This window comes from Sapajus apella, unplaced genomic scaffold (assembly GCF_009761245.1).
Source record: "Sapajus apella isolate SASKATOON/1434 unplaced genomic scaffold, GSC_monkey_1.0 scaffold62, whole genome shotgun sequence".
NCBI classification, from domain to species: Eukaryota; Metazoa; Chordata; class Mammalia; order Primates; family Cebidae; genus Sapajus; species Sapajus apella.
Window position 1 is genome coordinate 13317801 of NW_022437002.1, and position 24525 is coordinate 13342325.

Genomic DNA, 24525 nt, shown 5'->3' on the forward strand with positions numbered 1-24525 from the left:
CAGCCGGCGCTGAGCGCGGCAGGCGCGGGAGCTGGCGCTGGAGCCGGAGCGGCGGCGGCGGCGGCATTCACCGGGCGGCGGCGGCGCGGGCTCAGGCACCGGCTCGGGCTCCGGCACCGGCTCGGGCTCCGGCATGGTGCAATCCGGCCTCGTCCCGGGAGAGCGGGGCCCGTGCGCAGGGCCGGCGCCCGGGGAGCGGCGGCAGCGGCGGTGGCGGTGGTGGCTGCAGGCGCAGGCAGGCGGCAGGTGCTAGAAGCCGGGCTGGGCGAGGTGTGTGCCCGCTGGGCTCCCCGGCCGCCGCCCCCTCACTGCCCAGGTCTTTCCCTCCCTTCGTGTTCCCCAGCGCGTCCAGCCCCCTACCTCCGCGTCTCGGCCCATGGCGCCCCGCGGTTGAGACAGCGCCGCCAGAGACCCCTCCCGCGGGCCTCCCCGGGGCGTGCAGATCCCGGAGCCGCCCGCCCACCCTCCGTGGAGCCTCCCTCCCCTCCTCGCCGGAGCCGGGCGGGACCATGGCTGCGAAGCTGCGAGCGCATCAGGTGGACGTGGACCCGGACTTCGCGCCGCAGAGCCGGCCGCGCTCGTGTACCTGGCCCCTGCCGCAGCCCGACTTGGCTGGCGACGAGGACGGAGCGCTGGGCGCAGGGGTGGCCGAGGGCGCCGAGGACTGCGGGCCGGAGCGCCGGGCAACGGCCCCGGCTATGGCCCCAGCGCCGCCCCTGGGCTCGGAGGTCGGACCGCTGCGGAAAGCGAAGAGCTCCCGGCGGAACGCGTGGGGGAACCTGTCCTACGCCGACCTCATCACCAAAGCCATCGAGAGCGCCCCGGACAAGCGGCTCACGCTCTCGCAGATCTACGACTGGATGGTCCGTTACGTGCCCTACTTCAAGGATAAAGGCGACAGCAACAGCTCGGCCGGCTGGAAGGTGGGGGCGTCCGGCTGGGGAGGGGGCTGGGGACGCCGACTGGGGCCGCCGACTGGGGCTTCCAGGGGCTGCTAGGTGCGCTGGGCTCCAGGCGGGCCGTCAGAAGGAGGGCTCTTTGGCACCCCCAGGGGTCACAGAGTGTGCGCCCAGGGCGTGGAGCCGGCCAGCGGACAGGCGGGGGCGTACTGGGAGCAGCTGTGTGCATGCTCCCTTGCCTGATGGGAGGTCTGGTGGGGTGACAAGGGACTGTCGCTTTGAGGCGTCCCCAAGGAACGTCCCCACCCTGTCCTTGGGGGCATAGCAGAGGAGCCCATTCCCAGGCCGCGGACATTGGGGAACCTCTCCCTCCTCCCCTTAGTCTGCTTTGTGTGACTCTTGTTTTACCCTTTCCTCCGTAGCACCCTTCTTAGAGTGCTGGAATAATGACTTGGGGCCAATGCCGGCTTTCCCTCCCAAATCTCTATCATTGCCCTTCCTGGAGCTGTCCCCAGGGTGAGGAGTGTGACCATGGGCCCATAGTTCTTCTTGTGGTACCAGAGTTCACCCTAGAGCACTAACCAGCCTGGGGTGGGGAACTCGGCAGGTGACCTGAGATCTGAGTTCTCCGTGGGGTGGCTGCCGCCCCTCCTTACCTAGATCAGGATGAGGGTCACTGGTGATGACCCCTGCTGGTGTGAGGACAGGGTGTTGAGAGCTGGGGATTTGTCCATGCCCACCCAGGTTGCTTTTTTCCACTTCCCTGACTGTCTCAGTCCAGATGCATTTAGGGCCTGGGGGAGGGACAGGGGTACCCCAGGGAGGCCTCCGTGCCAGCCAGTAGAAAGGGGGGAGCCATCTTAGGAGGGGACAGGGGCTTGCTTGGATTGTGGCCTCTCGCGATCAGCTCCTCTCCTGGCCATCTTGTTGGAGAGTGGTGATAGTCTATGCCTTTGGGGGAGAGGAGGCTGGAGGGGTGCCTCTGCCTAGGAGGTGAGTTGTTGGCCTCCCTGTGGGAGGGGTGGCCTCTGTGAGGGATATCAAGGGAGGGGGCTGTGCCCTGTGGTGCCTCCATGCTGGGTCAGAGGAAGGAGGTGTGCCAGTGGAGGAGGGGAGACTTGTGGGCATGAACAACTCTAGATGCCCAGGGGCAGCATTGTAGAGTCAGGGTGTCCTGCTCTGGGAGCCCATAGCTCTCAGGGTTAGTGCTGGCAGCTTCTGTCCCTCACCAGCCATGATGGGGCAGAAACACAGTTGGGGGCAGCAGTCCAGGGTCTCTTTCCATGTCCCCTCTCCCATCCACTTGGGCTAAACCCCCACCAGAACACATTTCTCCCAAGTGTATCCTGTGCTTGGGAATCGCTCTCACCTCCTTGCTCCCTATGCCCTGACCTACTCCTCCCTGTAGATATGTTCACTGTCCTCAAGGGTACAGAGTTCAGATGCCTCTTCCAGGAAGACTTCCCTAACCCTTTTTAGCTAGCTTAGGACTCCCCCTTCTCTGGCCCTCTCCCTGCTGGTAGCGAGTTTTAGTCATTTGTGTTCTGTCTCATTTCCCCTCTCTGCCCTGTTTTTGGAAGACAGTGGCAGTGTCAGAGCTATGCTGTGCCCACAGCACCCAGCATACAGTCTTGACAGCAAGAAGCCACCTGTGTGTGTCTAGTGGGGAACTGAGTGGATGGTGCAGGATGCTGAGGCAGGGGACAGTACATTGGGCCAGAGAGGGCTGGGAGGGCTTCTTGCAGGAGGTGTAGCTCCAGCTGAGCTTGCTGAATCAGGCAGGATGGGGAAAGATGGGAAGAGGGGACATGACGCTGGAAGTCAGGGGAGAACTGCCGTTCATCGAAGGTCTTGGGGCCAAGCTCTGTGAGAGACACCTTCACACATCTTCCTTTAGTGCTCTCAGCAGTCCCTGAGGTAGTTTTACTGTGATCATTTATAAGGAAGGCACTGAGGTCCGTATTTAGACGTGAACTGGTCATACAGTTAGTAGATGGGAAAGCTGGAATCCAACCTATGTATATCTACCTCCAGGGTCCCCAAGCACCTCTGGAACAGTGTCCTGCTGGCAACTGGGGGTGGGAGGGGCACATGGAAGGCTTTTGAATATGGGCAAGTATAAATCCTAAAACATGATTGAGAATGTGCTTGGAGATAATTTGGTTCCATGAGTTCATTTCTCAGACGGTGAGACTGAGGCTGTGGAAGGGGATAGGAGTCTTGCCAGGGCATCAACTAGCAGCAGGCCCTGGATGAGGGCCCAGGCCTCCCGTCTGCCCATTGGATGCAGTTTCCACTGCACCACACCGCTAGGGACACACCGATACTCCCTGCGCCTGGGCTCCCAGTCACAGGCTGGGCATTGAAGAGGGAGCCTCAGGCTTGGGCTCCTTATCTAGGTTTTGGCAGAGACCACTCAGGCACTGAAAAGGGGTCTGCCCCATGCTGTCCCCTTCCACCTCACCCTCTACCCAGCTCCCCAGGGAGCCTCCTTCCCGATTATTCCTGGAGCTTCCTGCACTGCGCCCCTTCCCCATTCTCAGTCATTTTCTCCAGGGACCTGGTGAAAGAGGTATCCCAACTCCTATCCAGGCATAGGTTGACACACAGAGCACATCAGGTGCCAGGCCTGGGGTGCCAGACCTCTCCTCATTCTCCTCCCCTACAAACATATTGCACTTGGATCCCTGGGGTGTACCCAACCCTATGTTAGATGGGGTGGGGGACTGAAGGAGAAGGCATTGATTGGATCTACTTCAGAATGATCAGGATTCAGCCAGTTCCACACCCAGGCCTTGTGTTTTGTAGATAGGAAAGGTTGGGGGTGGGGGGAGGGCTGCGGTAAAGGGGAGTTAGATACCCTGGAGGAGCCAGGGAGGTCCTCACAGAGGAGGTGGCACTTGGTCTGCGCTGCCTTCATCAGGGAAGGGAGAATTTGGGAGATACAGTCTTCCAGGAAGTATTGACTGCATTCCCAAAGGCAGGGAGGTGAAATTGTGCATGTCTGATTTGGGGGACAATCTGGGTGTGCCAGGCTCGAACCGAGGGTGTCCAAGCATGGCAGGGAGGTGGCACGGCAAGGGTAAAATGGGCCAGATCAGGAAGGGCTGACATGTGTGGCCTTATCCCTGTGTTCACATCTGTGATGCAGGGAGGTAGCTAAGTGGTGCAGGACTGGAATTGGAGAAGACAAGACCAGCAGCAAGTGTGGGATACCCAGACCAGGCTGAGGCCTAGAGCCTGGGCTCATTACTGGGAACCCAACCAAAGGGGCTGGTTGTCTTCCCCTCCAGGCTTAGGATGGAGGCTTGGATAGGTGGTCCGTCTCCATCTACAGTGTCCCAAGACTGTGAATATCCAGGTAGAGCCTCCTACTTTCTCTCAGATGCTCCAGTCTCACTTTCCCTTGGCCCTGGACTCCTCCGGGAAGCCTTCCAGGCTGCTCTGAGTTCTGGCGCTCCTTCCACTTAGCACCCCTGGAGTTGTTCTGCCTGCTTTTGTGTTTCCTGGCTGCCAGCTCCATTGGGAGCTCCCAGGCCAGGCATGGGCGCCTCCCATTTCTGTCCCCAGAAGAAGCACAGTGGATGGGGACTTCCCTTCTCTCCCAGGGGAGGGAGCAGCCTGGCTGATGAGAGGTGGGATCAGGAGGGGTGGCGCCACCCCCATCTGGGCCAGTAAGTTCCAGGTGGGGTGGGGCTGGAAGGGAGGGACTGATCTGAGAGGCCAGGGGCAGGGTCTTGCTACAGCCCTGAGCAGCGCTGTCAGCTGAAGCCACCCCCTTCCTCTCCCACCAGCCTGCTCCAGCAGGGCTCCCTCCTCCTCCTTTGTCCTCCGGGGATCCCCAGCCCCAAGGGCTGATGGGGGTGCGGGAGGAGGCGGTGTGAGCCCCGGTTGGGGGGTGAGGACACCCCCCTCACTGCATAAGCGGGGGGGGGGGGTGGGGAGAGAGGCTGGCAGCTGCCCGCCTCCTGGGCACGAGCCCGTGCCAGCCGCTCCTGGCACAGTTGCTGGCACGCCCGGCAGACTCCCACGGCCACCTGCTCACACCCACCCACGAGCGCTGGCGCGCTGCGGGCCCTTCCGGCTTCCCGGGCCTCCCGGCACCCCTCCCCCGCCGCCGTGCTAGGGGGGCCCACCCCGCTCGGCTCCCCGCGGAACCCCTCACTCCCTGCCGGCCCCATGGCAGCCGCCCCCGCCACACCCCGGGCAACTTGGGGAGCTGAGGAGGCGGGGCTCAGGGAGGCCCCTGGGGTAGCCACGCGGCGGGAGAGGAGGGGGCCAGGAGGCAGACAGACCGACAGACAGGGTGAGGGCCCCGCCTGCCACCTGGCGCCGCTCCAGCGGGACGATGGCGGGCAGCGCCGTGCCAGGCGGTAATTGCAGACAGACTAATTTAAAGAGATGAGACGGTTATTTTTAACTCGCGTTAAGGTAATGAACGGCGCGGGGGGTTTGCGGGTTCAAAAGTTCAGTGCCCCCACCCCCCACTTTCTGCGGGTCTGTGGGGGCCCCTCTTTGCAGGCCCTGAGGGCTCCAGCCAAGGGGCTGACTCGAGGGAGCAGGGAGGTTGAGGAACTGGAGAGGCCCTGCCAGAGGGGCTGGAGGGCTGAGGTGGCCGGGACAGAGGCGCCCGGTGGGGTGGCCCAGAGCACTCCATCAGACCCTCACCGCCACCAAGGCGGGCTGGCACTCCTGTGTTTCAGGTGAGGAAGTGACTTGCCTTGAGGTCGCTACCTCCGAAGTGGTGGACCTGGGAAGTGGACCCCAAGCTGAAGCTTTTGAGCTGTTGGGTAGGACTGAGGTGGGGCGGGGGCTAGAGGAAAGGGCTTGTTTTGGACTCTGAAAGGGTTCAGCGCTTGTTCCCTGCAGCCTGCCTTCCCGGTCTTTGAGTAGCAGCTAGTGGTAACCACCACATGGGGTCCTGTCTGTGACTTGTGAGGGTTGAGGGGTAGTCAAGTACTGGGATGTGGGTGTATCAGCTACAGCAGGGGGAGCCCCTTCCTCACCTGTCTCCCTTACCTCCCAGGGACTCACTAGATCCACTTCCCAACTGCAGCTTACCCGGCGTGGGCGTGCCTGGGAAACAGGAGAGGGTGGGGCTGGGCCTGCCTATACATTGGTGCCTGCCCCCTCGAGTTCAAATCAGACTTGGGCTCTCCAAAGAGCTGGAGAATCCTGGAGCCCAGTCTCCACACCCCTGCCTCCTCCCCAGCTCACCCCCTCTAACACACTCCTGGTGACTGGAAACTCACCCTGTCTGGGATTAACCATTCTGTTGGAAGACAAGTCTCTATTTTTTTGAGGCAAGGACTCACTCTTTCACCCAGGCTGGCGTGCAGTGGCATAGATCACTGCAGCCTCGACCTCCTAGGCTAAAGTTATCCTCCTACCTCAGCCTCCTGAGTGGCTAGAACCATGGGCATAGGTCATCCCACCTTGGCTAATTAAAAAAAATTTTTTGTTTTGTAGAGACAGAGGTCTTCCCTCTGTTGTCCAGTCTGGTCTTGAACTCTTGCGTTCAATCGATCCACCTGCCTCAGCCTCCCAAAGTGCTGGGATTACAGGCATGAGCCACCATGCCTGGCTGCTAGATGAGTCGTAAAGCTTTTAGGACTTATTTCCTTCTCCACAGCAGTGTTCCATCCCCTTTCAGCATCACACAGGGTGTCCTAGTCCAGCCGTTTGGCATCATTTGGAGTCAGCTGTGGAGTCAGGAGTAGGTAGGGGCTGGACAGAACACCTGTAGGGAACCTGATACAGTACATGTGTGAGCTGGAGCAAAGCTCTCTCCTGTTCTGGTTCTGTGTTTTCATCTGTGTCCAAAGGGCCTTAACTCCGTCTCTGATAGGTTCAGTGCTGTAACTTACAAACCCACGAGTTCTAGGAGCCATGAGGGGTTCATTGGACAGGGGGCACATAGTACTGAGAGGACTTCCTCCAGGTGGGCTTATGTGAGTACAGGTGTGGGTGAACTTGAACTTGGGACTCCTGTTTAAAGATGCCTGTCCTGTCTGTGGCAGTACCCAGGTGGCAAATATGCTCTGGGTACAATGAAAGGAGTGTTTATGGTAGTTCCAGCTGGCCGCCAGAGCGGGCAGATGGGGGTTCAGGGTGTTGGGTGGGCATGAGCTCAGGCTCTAGGGCCTGTGTAGGGCTCTCAGGGGGACAGCTGGATCTGGAGCACCCCCTTCTCCTGGCACCCTGGTTGCTATAGAAACCAACTCCTGTTTGGGAGGGTTTGGCTGTTTGCTGCCTCTCCCCACCCCCCAACCCATATGTGGAGGTGGGAGGGGGGCCAGGTGGTGCGTGGGGGAGGGGCCTCCCACACCCTCCCCCCAGGGCCTCCCTCTTTGCAGAGAGAAACCTTTCTGGTCTCTAAGTCGGGGTGCCTCTTATGGAAAGGAGAAAGAGAGGTAAGAGAATTGATGTCTGGGTACAGGGCAGTCAGTGGGCAGTTCACATAAATTCTCTCATTTCACCCTCCCTGGATCCTGCAAGGTACACATTAATAACCCCATTTTGCAGTTGAGGAAATGGAGGACCAGAAAAATGAAGTCATTTGGCCAATGCAGCATAGCTGGGACAGGCAGAGCCTGGATTTAGCCACAGACCCGTCTGTCTCTGCCACGTTTCTCCATCTCCCCATGCTGGTGCTGTCAGCTCCACATGCCAGCCAGCCAGCCCTCCTGCCCCCAGGCTCTCCTGCTCCAGAACCCTCCTGGGCTCCTCAGTTCACCTGGGAGCCAACCAAGTCCAAACTGCTCTGTTGGGACCCATAGGCCCTCAGCCCGCCTTGTCCAGGCCCTGCCTTCCTCCCACTTTTCCTGCTTCCTCTGATCCCAGGTTGCTCTGGCATTGCCACCTTCACACCTGACACTGGAGTTCTCAACCCACACCCACCACTGCTGTCACACGGTCACCAAGGCATCTGTTGATTCTCCTTGGCCGATCCCTCCGATGCACCTCAGAAACTAGGCGGGGTCTTGGGTGGTTTGAACAAAGACCACCATCCAGTTGATTCTGGAACCCAGCACTTTTGACTGAGAATTCCTGCTTCAAGTCCTCAGTTGTTTGCAACCTGGCTGATGATCAGTCACCTAGAAGCTTTCCGACAACACAGGCTTCCAGTCCCCAGCTCAGACCCTCTGAATCAGGCTCTCAGCAGGTGGGCTCTGGAATCTGTGTATGGCTAGTGAGAGGTCATTCTGAACCAACGCCTTAGAGGACGGCTTATTGGCCCCTTGCCTGTCTCCTCATCTCCTCCTCCCAGTGTGGACCAGCTTCTTCCCCAAGCAGGCTGCCCAGGTTGAGGCTATGCCCCTCCTCCTTGCTCCTTTTGGGTCCTCCAGAGATCTGAACCCCAGGCAGTCAGCACCAAGGGACTGGGCCACCACATCAACATCACGCAGCCACCCCATGGCTTATAAATCACGCTGTATAGGATGTGGATGAAGAGAATGGAGCCACAGCCAGGGCTGATATGATTTGCCACTAGGAGCCTTTGCTGCAGGAGGGAGGGAGGGCTACCCTGGGCTCCTGCAGTCCCTTGGCAAAAGGGCAGAGAACCCTAGGCAGCCCCTGGGGGCAAGGCCAGAGTCTATGTGGTTGTAAATACTCGGGAAGCCTCTCTAGAACTGGAATGGTGAAGAAACTGAGAGTCACAGCCCCTGCTTGGAGAGCTCCCCATACGGTGGATGAGAGAAGAGGAGTGTGTATATAGCTGCTTAATCCAGTCCTGGGGCCTCAGTAGGACACTCAAGGCCTGGCCACCAGCCCTAGTCAACCTCTCCAGCCATCCTCCCATCTTCTGACCCTTGCCTTACCCACACTGAACTATTCTAGCTCAGGATTCAACCTGCCATGTGCCATTACATACATTCTTTCATTTAATTTCCCAGCAACCCTGTGAAGCTGGTAGGGTTACTTTCCCCATTTTGTAGGTGAGAAGGAGAATGAGAAAAGTAAGCAGCTTGAAGAGTAGCCTACTCTTAGTGGCAGAAAAACGAAAACTCTCCAGGGCTAACTCCACCCTAGGCCAGAGCTCTGACCTTCCTCCCTTCTTTCCCTTCCCCCTCCCAGTCATTGTCTCTCTGCTCTCCCTTGGATTTTGGCCCTCAGGCTGCTAGCCTGGGGAATGGCTCTGGGATCCCTGCCTCGCATTCCCAGATAGAGAGCTCCCTGAGGACCGGGGCAGACCAGCCTAATGTTCCCCTGATCTGCAGACCCCAGGGCTGAGGCCGCTCCCTCCATTCCCTGTGATCCAGGGCTACATTCACTGGGTACCTACTCTGCAGGGCTGCTGGGTGGGGACTGGACTGGCTCCTTGACCTTGAGATCCCAGCCTGCAGGGGTCAAGCTAGGGAGATAAAATGAGGACACTGACTCTGATGCCGGGTAAAAGCTGCTCAGGGTCATGCTGGGAGGCCAGATAATGAGCTGTGAGTGTTTGGAGGTAGAGGAGGGGAAGGGAGACAAAGCAGACCAACCCAGGCTCTGGGCTTCTCAGTGTAAACCCTCAATGGGAATGACATGGGCAGGGATCACTCAAGGTGCTGTGGGGAGTGGACAGGAGAGAGAGGCTGGCCCAGGCACCCAGTGTTGGCCTGCTACTGGGGTCCAGGGGAGAAAATGAACCTGAGATAGGGCAGAGGCCCAAAGAGTCCCCAATGCCAAGCCTGGCATAGGGAGCACCCCTCGGTGCCTTGAGAATCCCTCAGGTAAGGTGCAGCCTTGTGGTTAGGAGTCTTGGAGGCAAACAGGAGGGCAGAACCTAGCTCTGCTTACCCTCTTCGTAGCCTTGGGTAACTCTGAGCCTCAGTTTCTTCCTCTACGAAATAGGATAATAGAGTCTTTCTTCGAATGCCTCCCTTTCCTGTCCCTGAGATCGAGGTGTCACATATTCAGGATGTCCAAGCTCCCTCCTGCCCTTAGGTGGGCCAGCTGCTTTCTGGCGTCCGGAGCCTTCTCCAAGGCCTTGGATGACAAGCAGGCCGTTTTAGGTGCCCCATTTTCACAGGTGAAGGAAATGTCTTGTTTAAGGTCATGTTTGAGCCCAGGACTGTCTGCCCCTGGACACTGGCTCCTCTTTGCCCCACTGGCAAACTGTGTGACCTTGGGCATGGCCCTTCCTTCTCTGAGTTCCCCTCCCCCAACACTCTGGGAAGCTGTGAGGCCTCTTCCTTCTCTCCCCTGTCCCCTCCCTCTGTCCTCAGCTGGTCTCCTCCTCCTCCTCATGTAACCTGAGCTGGGGCCCTAGGGGAAGGGGCTTGTCCTCTGCCTAAGGCACCTGCCAGCTGAACAGATGTGCAGAGATGGAGGGCCCCGGGGAAGGGATTGAGGGCTCTTAGCCCGACAGGGCTGGGGCTGGGGCAGGCAGTGCTCAGTACACCCTACCCTGGCCTCTGGCCTCTGCCCCTAGGGCTTACTCTGAGCACTTGTTCATTTTTCAGTGGACATTCAAGTGCTCCAACATGTCCTGCAAGGATCTCTCAGTCTCTAGAAGACAGATGGCAGATGAGGGCTGGTGCCGTGGTCTGGATGGGCCGCCCTGGGCTCCTGGAGCCCCTTGGCGTGGGGACAGAGGGCCAAGGGCAGATCCTGGGGGCAAGGCCAGTGTCTGTGTGGGTGGCCATGCCCCTGGGAGAGCAGATGGTTCTCTTGGCACCATGCCTACTCTTCCTCTTTCTCCCCCAGGAGCCAGCCTGCAGGGCTGGGGCACAGCTGCTGGGCCCTCCCCAGAGCTGGGCTCAGGGCAGGGCTGAGTGAGGTCACTGCAGCTGCTCCCAGGGCCTGGGGCAGGGGAGTGGGGAGGTGCTGCCTGCAGAGGGAGGGAGGGGCTCAGACTGAGAGGAGAGATGGAAAAGTCTGAATGCTTTGCATTTAGGAATTCCGTTTAATCCTGGATGAAGGAAGGTTTGTGAGGGGGTTGCTGAACCAGTGTGGACAGTCCCCTGCCCCTAGCCCAAGGCTCACCCTAGAGCTTCTGCTTGGCTTTGGCTCCTCTCTGGAGGTTTTTCAGGGCAGGAGGAAGAGCAAGGGCCATGGGTGCAAATTCCTGCACCACCACTTACACTATGCAACCTTGGGCAAGTCAGTTTGTCTTTGGGAGCTCCAGTTTCTCATCTGGAAAATGGGGATGATAAATCAACGAGAGGGTTGTTAGAAAGATACAAAAATCAACCAGAGAGTTGTTACAATAAGCTGATAATTTTTGAGTGGCAGCACGTGGTCAATATCTCAGAAGCAGCAGTCCTTCTCCCCTCACTGCCTCATTTTCCCAATGAGGCAGGAAGTACTGAGGACAAGTAGGGAGGTGGCAGAAGCAGCAGGAGCTGCAGGAGAAAGCATCAGGGAGGAGGGTCACACAGGACCCTGGTAGGGGGAGGGCAAGGCTTGGAGATCTGGCCTGAGATTTGGCTGAACAGAAACTACACAGAAATGTCAGGCCTGAGCAGCTCACAGCTGCTGAGGGTTCCATCCTATCTGTTGACTTTCTGTGAGCCAAGGATTGCCCTACAAAGTTCAAGTAGGGAGGCCGGCTCAGACACGATTTTACTCTGGTTGCTGTTAGATCTCTGCAGGAGCACTGAGGTGGTAGCATCTATCTTTGCCTAGGGGATGAGGAAGGTACCACAGAGCTGGCCTTGATGGAAGAACAGGAACTGGTAGAGCAGAGAGAGGGACAAGAGTAAAGGGAGTAGTTTGCAAAGGCACAGGGATGGTGACATCCAAGGTAGCTGGAGGCCCAGATGGTCCTGAAGGAAGGAGGTGATGAGGTTGGAGGACATCAGAGGGCTCTTTACTATCAGTCTGGGATTGGACCCAAGCCCATGGGTTACAAGAATGGTCATTGGAGCAGTGCGAGGCTGGACTTTTGTTGGTGGTTTATTTGCTGCCCAGCCTGGGTGTGTGGGCTCTGCTTTCTCTGGGGGGGTGCCAGAGCCTCGTGCTTTGCTTTGGCTATTGGTTCCTCCTGGCCCCGGGCTGCCCACTCTGGGATCCACTGCTGATCCTGAGCCCACTCACTTGGAGACATCTGTGGCCCTGTGCCCCCACCTGCCTTCTATCCCTTCTGCACGGCAGACCCTCGTGCCGAAGATTTGCACATGGCCTCAGGTCCCTGGCATCATTCAGGTCGCCTCTTTCACCAGGGAGAAGCCTGGACCGAGAACCTGAACTTTACCTCAGATGGCAGGGCAAGTGACTCTCAGGGAGTCTGTGGCTCTGTCTAATACAGATGTGTGTTCCAGGCTGGAGCCCCAGAGTGGGGTGGGGGCAAGGGGTGGAACAGGGAGGCTCCTGGAGCTCTGAGACAGGAAAGGGATGCCATTCTTGACATCCAGGATCTCATCCAAGGTCCAATATGTCCCTGTGGATGTTGGGATTGTAGTCCCCATTATAGTGGAGGCCCACGGTCACATGGATGAAGTGGGATTTTGTCCCCTTCCTTTGACCTCTCTGTATGCAGGAAGGAAGGACAGGAGGGAAGGAGGAAATGGGAGTCATAGAGGGGATCGGAGCCCTCCCTTACCACAGTCCCGCAGGTGGTCACTGCAGTAACAACAGGTGCTGGGTCATTGTCCCCATCAGGTAGTCAGGGTTAGTCTCCTGAGGGAGGGGCTGGGCTGAACCTTTGACTGTGGTGGAACCTGGACAGGCATCCACACCTGATCTTGGGCTTGGGCTGCAATGGGTGGACACAAGACCCAGGGCCACACTTGGAGGATCCTGGAAGACCCCAGGTGCCACGGAGGCCAGGAGGTAGCACAAGATTGGTGGTAGGTGGGGCACAGTGCTTGTCTCCTCTCTCTGATGAAAGCTAGGAGATTTGGGGCTTGAGCGTCAAGGTGGAGGTGGCCACTGGGGTGGACAGGAGAGCAGAGTGTCCCTTGCCACATTAGGGCTGGGTGTGGGAAGAGCCCTGGTTTTAGAATCCAATATCCCTAAGACCCAAGCCTGGCTCCATCATTTCCCAGCTTTGTGGCCTCATGAGTCATTTAACCTACCTGAGCCTCAGTTTGCCCCCTTTGTAAAATGGCAGTACCTACTTACAGGATGGTTACCAGGATTAAAGGAGCCTAGCCTATGCTGGGCATGTAGTGGGTGGTGCCCTTTTCTGGCTTCAGCATTTGGATCACATGCCAGTGGTGTGCAGGAGCTGGCTTGCACTGGCTCATGGGGGCTGATCGTGCACACTTCCTCCCATTTCTGCATTCAGTGACGTCATGTGGCAGCTTAAAACTGGCTATGATGTGAGTATCCATTCCACAGAAAGCAGCAAAAGCGACAAATCAAAGCAGGTGTTTTGTTTTTTTTTTAAACTTCCAGAAGAGCTGGCTGTTAAACATTTGCCAACACACCACTGAATGTGCCCCAGGAAAGGTAACTTCCCCCAGCCCCACTGCCCAGGATCAGGAGAAGATGGCACAGAGATGGCCAGGCATGGTAACTCACACCTGTAATCCCAGCAGTTTGGGAGGCCGAGGCGGGAGGAAGACTTGAGGTCAGAAGTTCGGGACCAATGTGGGCAACATAAAGAAACCTTGTCTCTACAAAAAATATATAAATTAGCTGGGTGTGGTGGCGAACACCTGTGGTCCCAGCTACTCAGGAGGCTGGGGCGGGAGGAGGAGGTAGAGGGTCCTCACTTGAGCCAGGAGGTAGAAGGTCCAGTGAGCTATAATTGCACCACTGCACTCCAGCCTGGGTGGGAGACGGAGACTCTGGCAAAAAATAAAAAAAATAAAGACCCTGGCTCAAAATAAATAAATAAAATAAAAATAAAAAAAGAAATTGGTACAGAGACCATGAGTCCATGTCCCAGAATCCATCCTGTGGGCCCTCTGTAGCCACAGTAGGGACAGAACAGGAGGCAGAGCAATAGCAGAGTTCTGGCTCAGCCAAGCAGCCTAGAACTCAAAGTCCATGGCCCCTTCTGGGCCTGGAGAAATTGGAGGTAGTTATGGCACCAGGCAGCCCTTGTAGGTGTGGGACAGCAAATGAGGGGACCTCTCTTTTCTCTACGCTCTCCTTTGGCCTACAGAGATCTGGCTGGCCCTGGCTGGAGACGTAAGATTAGATGAGGTTGAGCTGTCAGAGAATGAAGCTGTGCTGGGAGGAGAAATGAGGTTGTACTGGAAGATAAACGAGGTTGTACTGTCAGGGAATGAGGTGGTATTTGGAGGCAAGGTGAGGCTGCATTATTAGATAAATGAGGTTGTACTGTCAGGGGATGAAGTGTACTTGGAGTAGAGATGACGTCCTGCTGGATCAGTCAGGTTGCGCTGTCAGAGAACATAGCCACACCACAGGAAGAAGGAGAGTGTCCGACTTGGAGGATAAATGAGGGTGTCCTGCTGGATAAATGAGGGGGTCCGTCAGGTGAATGGAGTGCTGTTAGCAAATGAGGTTGTACTTGCTGGATAAATGAGACTGGTGTGCTGGATAAATGGGGTTGTGCTGTCAGGTGAATGCATTACTGCTCGTGGGTGAAGGGCGTCCCGGGAATAGATGAGGGTGTCCTGCTGGATAGATGAGCTGCCACCACCAAATGGATCAGACCCTGTCCATGAGGGAGGCGCCATCAGCAAGGACGAGGTTATTCTGTTCCCACTGGGGCCCCTGGAGTGTCTTCTGGCCCAGGAGAGACCTTGGTGTATGCTAGCCCTGGGTTATCCAAGTGTCTCTGGGGAGCAAGGTGAGGGTTGGGGAGGGCAGGCAGCTGCATTGTGTGCCCTAGGACCTCTCCACCCCCAGCGGGTGCCCTACCCGTCTCCCTGGCTCCCCTCAGTGGATCAAACTGCTGTGGACATTCTCGCCCCACTGCCTGCTTCTCGCCCTGCCTGTGTCTTGTTTCTGCCCAGTTTGGAAAAGCCCCTATTATGTGCCAGCCAGTCTGTCCAGTCTTATTTAATTCTCTCTACAACACAGTATTACTCCTCCTGTTACATCCACTTTCTCTTATTCATTCATTCATCCATCCATTCATTCATTCGACAAACATTTAAGTGTCTAGTACGTACCAAACGCATGAGGTACGGTTAAAAAAAAGGATAAAAATCACTGCCCTCATGAAGCTTACATTCTAACATAAAGACGGAGGACAAATAATGTATTAATTTAGAACATGGTAATTGCTTTAGAAAAACATAGAGCAGAATCAGGGGGCCAAGAAATTCCAGGGAAGAACAGTTTTTAAGAGCAGTCAGGATGGGCCTTGTTCCAAAAGGTGACATCTGAACAAAGACTCGAAGGAGAAAAAAGATCTCTGTGGATATCTGGGGGCAGGCGGGACCCTGCCTGGCAGGTTTGAGGATGGGGGGAGGGATGGAGCGGGGCATCTGCACAGTCACTGAGGGTCTTGTGGGCCATGGCAAGGCCGTCGTTCCTCTGAGTGAGATGGAGGGTGTTGGAGGGATCTGGGCAGGAATGGACATGATCCTGCTTATTTGGAGGGTCACCCTGGCTGCCACGTGGAGTGCTGTAAGGAAGCGAGGGAGGGAGCAGGGAGCCATTTGAGGACTGGAGCTTGAAAGCATCTTGCCCCAGGGTCCAGCACTCACGGGTGATGGAGGTGAAACTGGAATCCAGTTCCAATGCTAGAGCCCTACTCTAGCCCCCTCCCTTGGTGGGGAGTCCCTGAGTTCTGGGCTCCCTGGCCCAGGTTCTGAGGGAGAACAGGTAGGCATGAGATGTAACCCACTGTCTTTTCTCTGTCACCAGATGGTCTCCCTTGGGCCCTGAATCAGGGAGGTCCTGACTCCCCTAGCAACATGCTCCAGTTCTGGATGTAGGTGGGGGAGGCATGAGGCCCCAGAAGCTGGGCCTAGCTCTGGGCACCAGGGGAGCCCGGGCATGCCAGGGCTGTGGCTGTGGTGGTGGGTTGCTAGGCGACTCTAAGAGGGAGCCCTGGTTACTGCTGCCTGGCAGAGGCATCTCCCTCTTCTGCCTCTTTCACCTCCTCCATGGCCTCTGGCCCCCAAGGAGGCCTTGTGGTGTGAGCCAGAGCTATGATCAGTGCTTGCCACTGGATCTGGCAGGCAGCTCTGATTGGTACCAGGTGGCTGGGCCCTGAGGAGCCAGACTAGGCTGCAAAGCCTGAGCTTCTCTCATGGGGCACAGCCCTGCAGCACACCTGGTTCAGAGCCCAGCTCAGCAGTCAAAGGCCTAGGTCCTCGCTCAGCTCTGAACCACCTCGTCTGCCCTTAGGCAAGGCATGGCATCCCTCTGTGCCTTGGCTACCCCATCCATCTTGCCTGCAGAATCCTCCCCAGGAGCTTCATCTTCTGTGAAGAAGGGTTCTGAGTGCATGGGGTTCCAGGTACTCCTGTCCCCACCCTGATGGCTTGAGTCTGTAATGCTTAAATTTTGCACTAAATCTCACTTATAGGAAGAGTTCCACTATTTAAGAAAAATGTTTGAAAACCTCTGGACTGAATGATTCTAAGGATTTTCAGTGTCAAACTGAAAAGGTCCCGAGTACAACTTAACCATCTCCTTAGTTTACAGTTCAGGACACTGAGGTTTCTCCCCAAAGAAGGAGAAACTTCACCTAGGTCAGGCCTGGTGGAGTGAGAGGAACACTGAGCTGGGGTCGGGAGCCTGGGCTCATGTCCCTGCTCTGCCACCAGGCCTCGGACAGCCTTGGGCAAGTGCTTTCTTCCCCCTGGGTTGGGCCAGCCATGGTTTCAGGCTGAGGCTTGAGCTCCAGGAGTACCTGGCTGGATATGGGACAGAGCAGGGAAGGATACAAACCTTCAGAGGCCTCGGGCTTGTCTTTGTGGTAATCTAAAATATTTGAATAACATGTATGAAGAAAATGTGGATGGATTATGAAGTATATGCAAAATTCCCTTGAATTCTAAAAAGGAAGCTTAGACTTGCAGGAAATGCTGACCTGCGCAGCATGCCCCCAGACTTCCCCTGCTGCCAGCTTCTAGGAATGGTTTACATGGAACGTTTGAGGAGCACTGGATACTGGCTTCCTAAGATTCTTCGGGATTCTCAGACCTGTTTCTTCCATGGGAGAATGTGATGACCTTTAGACTTAGAATAAAGACCAACTTGCAATCCCAGCGCTTTGGGAGGCCGAGGCAGGTGGATCATCTGAGGTCAGGCATTCAAGATCAGCCTGGCTAACATGGTGAAACCCCATCTCTACTAAAAATTCAAAAATTAGCAAGGTGGTAGTGGCACACCTGTAATCTCAGCTACTCGGGAGATGCAGGAGAATCGCTTGAGCCTGGGAGGTAGAGGTTGCAGTGAGCTGAGATCACACTACTGCACTCCAGTCTGAGATACAGAGTAAAACTGTCTCAAAAAAATAAAAATAATAATAATTTAAAAAAAGAAGACCAACCTGAAATCAATACCTGGCATAGCACTTAAGCTGTGTGACCTTGGCAACTCACTTAACATCTCTGAGCCTTACTCTCCTGTTATGAGGCAGGGATCACAATCTCTGACTTGTATGGAGTTCAACTAATGATGACATGAGATAAAGTCCTTAGAGTGCCCAGGGCTGAATGGGCAGGTGCTGGCTAGGTGCTGGTACATGGAACTGTCCTTTCTCCAGAACATAATGACATTGATAAAGTGGCGTTGCCTGAGTGACCTCCAGCTGGAGAAGTGAAGAGGTGGGAGGTGGAGCCTCTTGTAAGCCAGACAATCCTATGGGGGAGGAGAACTGAGGCCTCCTAGGAGCCTGAACACAGGTGTGGGGGAGGGGCTGGGGAGCCAGCTGCAGGGGTGGGAACAGGAAGGGGGTATCTACTTGAGGGAGCACCACTCCCTAGGGGCCCAGCTCCCCCTCCTCTCAGGGCCTCAGGAGAATCAGGAAGGGCAAGGCTGGCAAGTCCCAGATGTTGCCTCCAAAGGCCAGAAAGTGCCAGAGATAGGGAGCCTGGGGCCCTGAGGAATCAGGTTGGTGCCTGGAGCTGGGGGTGAGGGGTGGGAGGGTACCCTGGGCAGCAGGAAGGACCCCTCCTCCCGGAGACTGGTGGAAAGGAGGCAGGAGGGAGAGCCCTCACAGAGCAGTGACTATAAGTGTGGCTGGGTGGATTCACAGGTTAAGAGCAGGTCCATGAGCTGGGCAGGGATGGAGTGATACTCAGCATCGTTGCCTAGCTGTGGGGCCATGGGAAGTTACATCATGCCTCTGGGCCTCCGGTCCCCAGTGCATGAAATTGGAGAATGCCAGCTTCCCAGAGTTGTTGGTGACCAGCACAGTTGCACTCAAGACATGATATTAAAGAGATGGAAACAGGGCAGGTCTGTTGGGAGACCTACGGGGTGAGGTCTTCTGGCCAGAATGAGGATATAACCAACGTTTATAAACACCTGGTGTGCAAACACTTATTTGTGCGCATGTAATGATCTTACAACCTTAAGAGGTAGTTACTGAATATAGCCCACTTTTTCAGAGTCATTCACTGAGGCTCACAGAGACTGAGTAAACAGCTTATGGTCATATAGTTAGGCAGCCAAAGAGCCAGACATCCTGCCTGGCCCTCTGATACCCAAGCCCCTGCTGTTTCCATAGCAGTACCTGGACCAGGAGGTTGAGGCCACCACGTAAAAGGCTCCAGAGGTGGGGTGCGACAGGCCCAGCCAGAGTTCTACTCCAGATTCCAGTGGGGCCAGTGGACTCCCTGCCTTCCTCTGTCCTCAGAACAGGCCTGGCAAAATCAGGCAGTGACATGGGGAACACCAGATACTGGCACAGCAGAAATTAAAAAGAGGATATATGCAGAGGTGGCAGAGGCGAAGTCCAGGGAGGAACCGAGGGACAGCAGAAGAGGCTAGGCCACCTTGGGCAATCCCCTTCCTCTCTCTGAGCCTAGGTCTTCTGGTGTGTGAATGGGGACTTTGCCGCACACTTTGTGGGGATTTTCTGAAGGCTCCACCAGGAAGGGGCTTGGAAGGCAGGCAGGTGGGTCAGGAGAGGGCAGGCTGCAGCCCAAAGGACAGGCAGGAGACCTGAGCTGGCCTGAAGGTGGGCACTGAACAGGGGTGGAGGCTGAGGTCTCCATGGCAAAAGGACATCTTTTGAGGGTCCTGCTGGAATCGAAGACCTCTGTGGAGTTCACAGCAGCTCAGAGGAGTTAGGGTGATACCTCTGAAAATTCTCAGGCCTGTACCCACCTTGGGGACCCCCAGCCTACTCTGCTTGTCCTGGCCAGGCCCTCCCAGCAAAGGGTTAACAGTCTTCTCTACCTGCAGTTGCATTTTAAAGACACGAAATTAAAGCAGGTAATTTATTCTCCCCACACACGAAAGAGCAATTAGTTCTAAACAGGGCTTAATCAGTCACCGCGAGATTGATTTCTGGAGCCCTGGGTTTTCGGGCTCCTGGCGCCATGCCAGGCTGGGGAGGGAGGGGGGCGGACAAATGAGCCGCGGCGGCATAAGCCCTTACGTAATCTGCTGGGGGCCCTGGCAGCCTGGTTAGCCTCGAGTGGGGCTCGGCTGTGCTGAGGAGAGAGGGTCCTGCTTCCAGCTGCAGGACCCCCGCAGGCGCAGAGTAACCCACAGGATTGGCCATGACCCCAGGGAAAGGCTAGGACCAGAGTTCTGGCCCCCACCCTCTGGGCAGTCTCTGTGTGGGGGTGGGGCGGGATGGGGGTGCGGTTCTGGGGCAGAGGGTGGGTACTCTGGGTTTGTCCCAGCCGGTACTTACACCTGTCCCCTCCTCTCAACCCCCTTACCTCATCTTCTTCCCTACCTCCCCCTCTTCTTTCCATCACATCTTCTCTTTCCCCATGGCCTCCTCACCCCCAACTCCCACCCGCGCCCTTGTCTCTGGCCACAGAACTCCATCCGGCACAACCTGTCGCTGCACACCCGTTTCATCCGCGTGCAGAACGAGGGCACCGGCAAGAGTTCGTGGTGGATGCTGAACCCCGAGGGCGGAAAGACAGGCAAGACCCCGCGGCGCAGGGCCGTGTCCATGGACAACGGGGCCAAGTTCCTGCGCATCAAGGGCAAGGCGAGCAAGAAGAAGCAGCTGCAGGCGCCCGAACGAAGCCCGGACGACAACTCCCCGGGCGCGCCCGCCCCGGGGCCGGTGCCTGCCGCAGCAAAGTGGGCCGCCAGCCCCGCCTCGCACGCCAGCGACGACTACGAGGCGTGGGCCGACTTCCGCGGCGGCGGGAGACCCCTGCTTGGGGAGGCGGCCGAGCTGGAGGACGACGAGGCCCTAGAGGCCCTGGCGCCATCGTCGCCGCTCATGTACCCGAGCCCCGCCAGCGCGCTGTCGCCGGCGCTGGGCGCACGCTGTCCCGGGGAGCTGCCCCGCCTGGCCGAGCTGGGAGGCCCGCTGGGCCTGCACGGCAGCGGCGGCGGCGGCGCGGGGCTGCCAGAGGGCCTGCTGGACGGCGCGCAGGACGCGTACGGGCCGCGGGCCCGCTCCGGGACGCCCGCCTACTTCGGCGGCTGCAAGGGCGGTGCCTACAGCGGGGGCGGGGGCTTCGGGCCGCCGGCGCTGGGCGCGCTGCGCCGCCTGCCCATGCAGACCATTCAGGAGAACAAGCAGGCCAGCTTCGCGCCGGCCGCCGCGCCCTTCCGCCCCGGGGCGCTGCCCGCGCTGCTGCCGCCGCCGCCGCCCGCGCCTAGGCCCGGCCCGGTGCTGGGCGCGCCGGGGGAGCTGGCGCTGGCGGGCGCGGTCACCGCCTACCCCGGCAAGGGGGCGGCCCCATACGCGCCGCCCGTGCCCTCGCGCAGTGCCTTAGCCCACCCCATCAGCCTTATGACGCTGCCCGGCGAGGCGGGCGCCGCGGGCCTGGCACCGCCCGGCCACGCCGCCGCCTTCGGGGGCCCGCCCGGCGGCCTCCTGCTGGACGCGCTGCCCGGGCCCTACGCGGCCGCCGCTGCCGGGCCGCTAGGCGCCGCCCCCGACCGCTTCCCAGCCGACCTGGACCTCGACATGTTCAGCGGGAGCCTCGAGTGCGACGTGGAGTCCATCATCCTCAACGACTTCATGGACAGCGACGAAATGGACTTCAACTTCGACTCGGCCCTGCCTCCGCCGCCGCCGGGCCTGGCCGGGGCCCCGCCCCCCAACCAGAGCTGGGTGCCGGGCTGAGGGCCGCCTCCCGCCCCTGGGCGCCCCGTCCCGTCCCCTAGGGGTCTCTGTTTTCCCATCCCGATTCCCGGGCCCCCGCCCCCGACTCCAGCTCCCCGGGAGTACCCAGGAGGCGGCCCCATCCCAGCTAGGGACCCCTCACGGAGGCCGGCAGCCGGGGAAGGGGAGGGAGGGGCCGGGGCACCCCAGCGCTCCTGCCCACACTCCTGAGATCGGCCCCCTCCTCCTTGGCAGGAAGCCTGGGAGAGGAGGCTGAATTCCAGGCTGGCTCGGAGTAGGGAGGAGCAGGGTGGGTCGCCTGGTGTGGACCGTGGTCGGGGAAGCCAACTAGGAGATGTGCCAGGGTGCTTTTCCAAATCTTCAGTTTCATTTGCGGAGCCCTAGCCGTGACTCCGCGCCCACCCCAAACACGCATCTGATTCCCACTTGACACGCTTTCCCACTGGTCTTAGTCTCACCCACCCGAAGCCAGCAGCCCTCTCCCGAAAACTCACGCCTACCTATCCATCCACCCTGAGCAGCCCTCCACCCCCAAATCGCCCTCCGACGACCGCCACCCCAACAGTTCAGCCTCCCCATCTCATCCCTGCCGGCCTTGGCTTCTCCCTGCCTCCGTCGGAGTCAGTCCCTCTCTTCAGCCGGCCCTACCCCCTAGTACTGGTCTCAGCTTCTCCAGCGAGCCTCAGCCCGGTCCACCCCTAACCCCGACACCCCTTTCTCCGCGCCAGTTCTGGCCCTTCTCCCATATTTATAAGTGTCCGGTCGGGGCGGGCGGTGGGCGCGGCGTCCCCGGCGCGTATCGTAGGCAGTGTACCGTGGCCGTGCCGTCAAGAGTGTGCGTGTGCGTGTGTGCCGTGTCGAGGCTGTGTAGAGTGCATTGTACAGCATATTTTCATGAATAAAATTGTTTTAAATATTTCCCGCGCCTTGGGCTAGCGGGAGGGGAGTGGTAGGGGAGGATAATTGACAGGGAACTTGGGGGCAGGGGGAGGGTTCCTGTGTCTGAGTCACTATTGTGGCTTTGTGTCTGGGTACTCGTCAGCCTTTGCTACACGAATGCTCCTCTGTCCCGCACACACTGGTTAAGCGCCTACTGAGTTTCCCGTACTGAAGATGTGCTTTGTGGAGCTCTGCACCTGTTTCTGTGAACACGTGCATGCAGGAAGTTTTGGCCCAGTAAAACACATCCTAAATAAGCCTCAGAGATTGGGAGGGAATGCACAAATATTTACTGAGAACCTTTAGTGCCAGGCTCTGTGTTGGACGTGAGTTCTGTTCCCATTGTACAGATAAGAAAAGGTCAGAGAGAGAAAATGACTTGGGGAGGTGGGTAGAGATGGTGAAAAGAGAACCCTTTGAGGTGCACAGACTGCTCTTGGAATCTATTGTCTGCAATTTGCCAGCTGTGTGACCTTGGGAAAATTTTCAACCTCTGAAGCCTTGTCTTTCCGGACTACAGCATGGAGTAGTAGCATCCATCTCATAAATTTCTGTGAGGCCTGAGGAAAGGTATGTAAAGTGCTCAGCACAGGCCCTGCACTCATTCATTCCAGGAGGACGTGGTTGAACACCTATTAAGTTCTTATACTAAGCATTGAGGCTGCCCCAGAACAACAAAGTCTCTACCCTTAAGGAACTTAGAGGCTCCTTAGAGTGGGGAACAGGTCTAGATTATAGACCAAAGCTGTGATAATTGGAGGAGGAGATCAGGAGCTATCCTGGGAATGAATGAATGAATGATGGGGCAGCATTCATCTTGGACTTGAGTCAGGGAAGGTGCCTGGAGTGGTGCTGCCTCAGCTAAGCTTGCTAGGAGGAATTGGCATTGGGAAGGGTATTCAAATGAAATAGCATGTTCAAAGGCGCAGAGACAAGAGACATGTGGATTCCAGAACCAAAAGCACTTGAATGTGGCTAAAATTCAGAGAGACAGATCACTGATGGCAGGGAGGCTAAAGGGCCAGAGAGTTCACCAGTGGAAGAGGGGCAGTGTGGCTCAAACTAGGGGATGGGGGAGGACAGTGGGGCTGGAAGGGAAAGGATGAGTTCACATCTACTTTGCATATGGAGTCACTGGGTACTTGGTTGTGGATTGGACCTGGGGGGTGAAGGAGAAGAAAGCATCAAGTGATGCTTGGTTTTCGTTTGGGTACCTGGGGAGATGGCCATTCCTTGAGATGGGGCACACCAAAGCAGGAGGAACCTTAGGGAAATTGATATGATCATTGGAGCTACATTCCATGAGAATCTTTGGGATTTGGAGCAGGGGGAGGGATGTTCAGGAGCATATATACTGGGTGAAATGACATTCTCTGGCTCTGGGCAACATTGTGGCTCTGAGATGTCCACTTGCATAGTGGGGTCAGAGCCCAGGAAGTGTCTGGGCTGGAAAGGGAAGTCAAGAATCGGGAGCACAGAGGTTGTCACTGAGGGGTTGGAAGTGACTTGAGAGGGGAAGTACTGAAGAGTTGGAAGAGCAGAAAGTCCAAGCCTGCTCTGATGAACACCTTGGCACAGGAGGGACCCACTGTCTGAGAGGGAAAAGAGAAGGAAAACCAGGACCCCAGAGAGTCGGGGGTGGTGTCCTAGAAAGGAATACCCAATACTCTTACCTTCTGGAGCCTCACTTTCTCATTCTGGAAGATGGGCTGTAGCACCTGTTTCACACATTTGTTTTAAGGAGGAAATAAGATAGGAATTATTATCTAAGGTCACACTGTTGGCAAGGGGTAGAGCCCCTGAGTGTGCCTCCAATGTCCAGGCTCTCCTGCAGCCCCCACTGCCTGTGATGGTGTGGCTGGGAGCAGAGGAGCAGAGGAGCTCGGAGCCAGTAGAATCCGCATAGGTTCTGGGCTCAGAGTTGGGGCTGAGACCTCACTGGTATGGTGGTTGTCCCTGCCAAGTGGGGAGCACAGAGAGACTCATGGCCCTCCCCTGGGACAGATACCCCAGCCCCACCCCACAGCCAGCCTCTGAGAGAGCTCAGCTGGGTGTGGGCTCCATATGGGCTGCAGAGCTGTCTCCATCCTAGGCTGATGGAGGGTGGGCCACTGGTGTGTGTGTGCAGGTCTGTGTGTTTCCATGTAGTCCCATATGTGTCTGTCTGTGTGGGCCTGTGTCTTTGTGTCTGTGTCAGTGAGTGTGCTGTGGGACAGGTGGAGTGGTGGTCAAGGTTCTCCCTGTCCTAGTGTGCATATGGCTGGGTGTGTGTGTGTGTGTGTGTGTGTGTGTGTGTGTGTGGTGGGAATGACAGTGAATCTGCCCCTAAGTGTGCCCACACAAGTGCCGGGGCTGTGCAGGCTATGCCTGTGTGAGGTACTGTCTCTGTCCCCACATGTGCCTTACACACCCTCCTCTCTGGGCGTGCCTGCCTGTCTTGGCACAAAGCTCTCACTGGGAGCACCAGCACTGGTGTTCCCCTGCCAGGAGCGTCTTCTGGGCTGCTCTGCTGTCTGTCTGAGGGGAGGGGAGCAGAGGGACACTCCAGACCCTGGGTTCCAGCCCAGCTTATGAGCGGGCGGTGGGACCACCTCAGAGCCCTGACCG

The 24525-nt window shown here is 57.5% G+C and overlaps 1 protein-coding gene across 1 annotated transcript; it reads left to right on the forward strand.

The window, feature by feature from the left end:
- FOXO6 (forkhead box O6) lies at positions 1–21898 on the forward strand. Its single transcript, XM_032247150.1, has 2 exons — positions 1–923; positions 19708–21898. Exons 1-2 carry the CDS (start codon positions 510–512, stop codon positions 20977–20979), a joined length of 1686 nt encoding a protein of 561 aa, XP_032103041.1. The 5' UTR covers positions 1–509; the 3' UTR covers positions 20980–21898.
- Positions 21899–24525: the final 2627 nt, after the last annotated feature.

Excerpts from the sequence above, each read along its gene's own strand:
- FOXO6 (XM_032247150.1), top strand. The coding sequence starts at position 510 with ATGGCTGCGAAGCTGCGAGCGCATCAGGTGGACGTGGACCCGGACTTC. Across the intron at positions 924-19,707 it reads ACAGCTCGGCCGGCTGGAAG|AACTCCATCCGGCACAACCT; the intron begins GTGGGGGCGTCC and ends CTCTGGCCACAG.